Consider the following 3,441-nt stretch of genomic DNA (forward strand, 5'->3'; position numbering starts at 1 on the left):
CTTGTTTCATTTATCTATGGTAGCCGGCTTTATCGGAAATGTCATCTACTACGTCATAGGAATGCTACCACTCATAGATAAAGGGATAAAAACTGCCGTACAGTCCGACAGTGCATTTCCGGATCGATATTCATTGTGTACTTTATTGTTTATAGTGTATGGAGTCTATAGTTTTGAGTTATTTGATGTGTGTTTTTCGGATAAATGTACTTTCTTTTTCTTATAAAACAAAAATACATTTTTATTTATTATATTCCTTTATCTATGATTTTATACGTTCTGTAGCATCCCTGTGACGTAGTTGCAGCTATTGGTCCAAAAGCTATTGCTATTGGTCCAAAAGTTACGAGGCAACCTGTTTAATATAGTAACCTTGCCAATAGATCACTTCATAGATCTTGGGTGCGCAGGACGGCTACGACTCGCCACTGCGATGAATCGCCAATGTCCGCTCCAAAATATTTTTTGTATTAGGGGTTTCGCTTGTGCGTCCCAAATAAACGCGACTGTGAACGAGTCGCAGCTGCTGTGTTCCAACTGCTAGAGGGACCAGTCAAATGCTGTCCTCCTTTCACGCAGTTGAGCAGCTCTGAACTGTTCAAGAACGCGATACTCTCACTCCATTCAATTGAGTCATAAAGCTCCAGAACTGTTCCGCGCCATATGGAGGCACCAGGCTATCGCGCACCGCTCCTTTCAGAACCATTCTCGAGTAGCCCCAGGGCGTAAAGCCCGGAATTTGAAGTTCGCGAATGGAGGACAGCAAATGTAAAAAACTGCGTTTCATAGGAAAATGACCACATTCAGCACTGACAACCACCGACCAATCGCTTTGTCGCATCAGCGAAACCATACCTTATGAACAATCTCTCAACTAGTTTATAGTAAAATTTTTCATATACTTCCATACAGGCTTCCATTATGTGTCCATGATCTTTTTCAACCTAATTAATGTGTAAACACAAAAAAAAAAAATTGTTTAGTTATCTTTTATTAAATGGATTTCGTTTAGATTTAATTTTAAATGTCGGACGTATGAGCCGTTTTCTTTCATCTCTGTGTCTTTTCTTTATTTCTTCTAATTTGGATTTTCTTTTTTTCTGCGTTGAAAATGTCATTTCTCTATTTCCAACAGAACCAAGTAATTTGACTGACACATCTTCGGAATTTAATCGTTCACCAAGAGATACCCTAAAAAGTAATTTAAGGTTAGTATTCATGTATACAAATTTCGTATTCTTGTAACTATAAAATAATATAGCAGCACAAAATTCATAAAAAATCAAATTTGGTAACAGTGATTCAGATCTCAAAAGTGAGTTGAGTCACGAGACTCGCTATCAGCCATGACATTATTGAAGTAAACAACAGTTGCTAATGATTTTTTCTAAATATGGTAACGAACCACCATTGTTCCATTAGAAAAAAATATATTTAAACAAAAATCTTATTTGTTGTGAACTTGGAGGTCACTAAATAATAATAACAATAACGTTTATTTTACAACGTAATATACATAAAGAAATATACAGGGTCGCTGTTATGTATGGAAACGGTCGATTATTAGATAAAATAATTTTACCAAACCAAACCAAACAAAAAGTTAAATACAAAAGTTATAGGATTTTTAAATATCTATTAGCGAGTAACACATTTAAATATACAGGGTAGGTCATAAAGTCGTGACACATCAAAGTTTTATTTTTTTAAATGGAACCCCTTGTATTTTATTGCATATTTCGGATCTTCCTCAATTCTAAGTAAGAAATCGAGGGATACCATACAATGTACCTCAAACCAACCGTTTCCGCAGTTTTGACTTTTTTTTGGAAAATATCACTTAACCAATTCAATTTAACTAATTCTCGATGTGTTTGGTCTCATTTAACGATGCCGTCCTGCTGAAACTATGATACTTAATAATATTTGACAATTAGTTCTCAAGTTAGCATTTATTATTATGTATAAAATGAGATTTATATCAAGTCTGGAAATTACAAGTCAATTCTTCGTTTTAAAATTTCAATTTTTCTAATATACTTAACCATCATTAAAATATATTTTAAAAAACTTTTTTAAATGGAAACACCCTTTCTATAGGAGATTAGACAAAAACTAAATATCGGTGTCTGCTTAGAGCTCAATTTTTGTCAAAAACATGTATTAGTGAAAAAACGCATATCGATATCTGTTTACCGTTTCGGAGTTAACGGCCGTGTGGGTGGTTTTTTCTCAAGAAATATGCATTTTTATAACCAATAATCTCGCGTTAAACTTTTTCTTACTCCGTGAATACATTTTGTGTATTTTTACGGAAAAAGTCATTTTCCAGATCAGCATCTTTTTACGTAGGAATTAATGGTTCAAGTATAATTTTTTTTAAAATCTTAATTAATCTATAAGAATTGATCAACAGAAAATTTTCATGTTTTTTTTTTTTTTTTTTTATATATTTTTAAATTAACTGAAAAGAATTTAAAATTACCTTTCCAAATATTATAGCACACTTGATATTTTGTTATATCCCCTTCGAAATACAGAATTTTTAAAAGTTCGCCACTTTTAACTAGTAGCTTTGGAACCCATCATTGATGATATGGCCCTTAATGGAACTCGAAAAACATATTTTTCCAGCAAGACGACGCAACGCTTCTGAACGCTGAAGTTATCGGCAAATTTCTGCAGCCAATTTCAATGAATAATTGAATAGTCTGACCAAGATCCAAGCCGTTGGCCGTTGAGGCCGCCTGACTTAGTGCCCCATGGATCTATCCTATTGATATATTTGCGGAAGAATAAAGGTTCCTTATTCTTTCTTATAATCTAGACAAGAATTAGAAATACTTAGCAGTTATGAGAGTATCTTTCACCCCCAATGAGTTAATGAATTCCGCCAAAAATTTTCAAAAACTGGCCCGTCTGTATTGTCCATCAGCCACGGTCGATATGTCGAATCCCTGTAGCAAAATCTTTATGTCCTCGGGCTTTGCTTATTTATTTTTATTGTTTATTAAGATATAGTTTTAAATGTGTTGGATGTTGGTTAAATTATATGTTTAAATTGTTATAAAATTCATGGCATACTCTCATGTAGCAAATATTGATTTTCGTTTTAATGATGCTCACAGCTAGAATTTTTTTACATTACAGCGGTGCCGTTTCAAAGCCTACTTATTTAAGGAAGGGGGCGAACTTTTATATACTCTATATCTGCGTAAGATGGGATCGAGAGCCACTGACAATAATCAATGTGTGTTATATTTTTGGAAAGGTAATCATTTAAATTATTTTACAATAAATTAAAAAATATTGACAGTGCTTGTGTCCCATATAAAAAATCAATTTTCTGTGTGATAACTCTTAATATTATTTAATTTAATCATTAGAATATGCAGCTACCGTTAGCGCTCGTCTTGATCGGGACTGTTATGTCACCCTCTT

At 33.4% G+C, this 3,441-nt stretch overlaps 1 protein-coding gene across 1 annotated transcript in view; it reads right to left on the reverse strand.

Moving 5' to 3' along the window:
* Positions 1-973: 973 nt before the first annotated feature.
* The window catches only part of LOC115880506 (nucleolar protein 10), a 27,332-nt gene continuing 24,864 nt past the window's right edge, over positions 974-3,441 (reverse strand). The window contains exon 7 of the mRNA XM_030897722.1: positions 974-1,191. Coding sequence (XP_030753582.1) covers positions 984-1,191 — 208 coding nt within the window. The 3' untranslated portion in view covers positions 974-983. The remainder of the gene's footprint in view (positions 1,192-3,441) is intronic.

This window comes from Sitophilus oryzae, unplaced genomic scaffold, assembly GCF_002938485.1.
Source record: "Sitophilus oryzae breed Bouriz unplaced genomic scaffold, Soryzae_2.0 scaffold_1625_pilon_pilon, whole genome shotgun sequence".
Lineage (NCBI taxonomy): Eukaryota > Metazoa > Arthropoda > Insecta > Coleoptera > Curculionidae > Sitophilus > Sitophilus oryzae.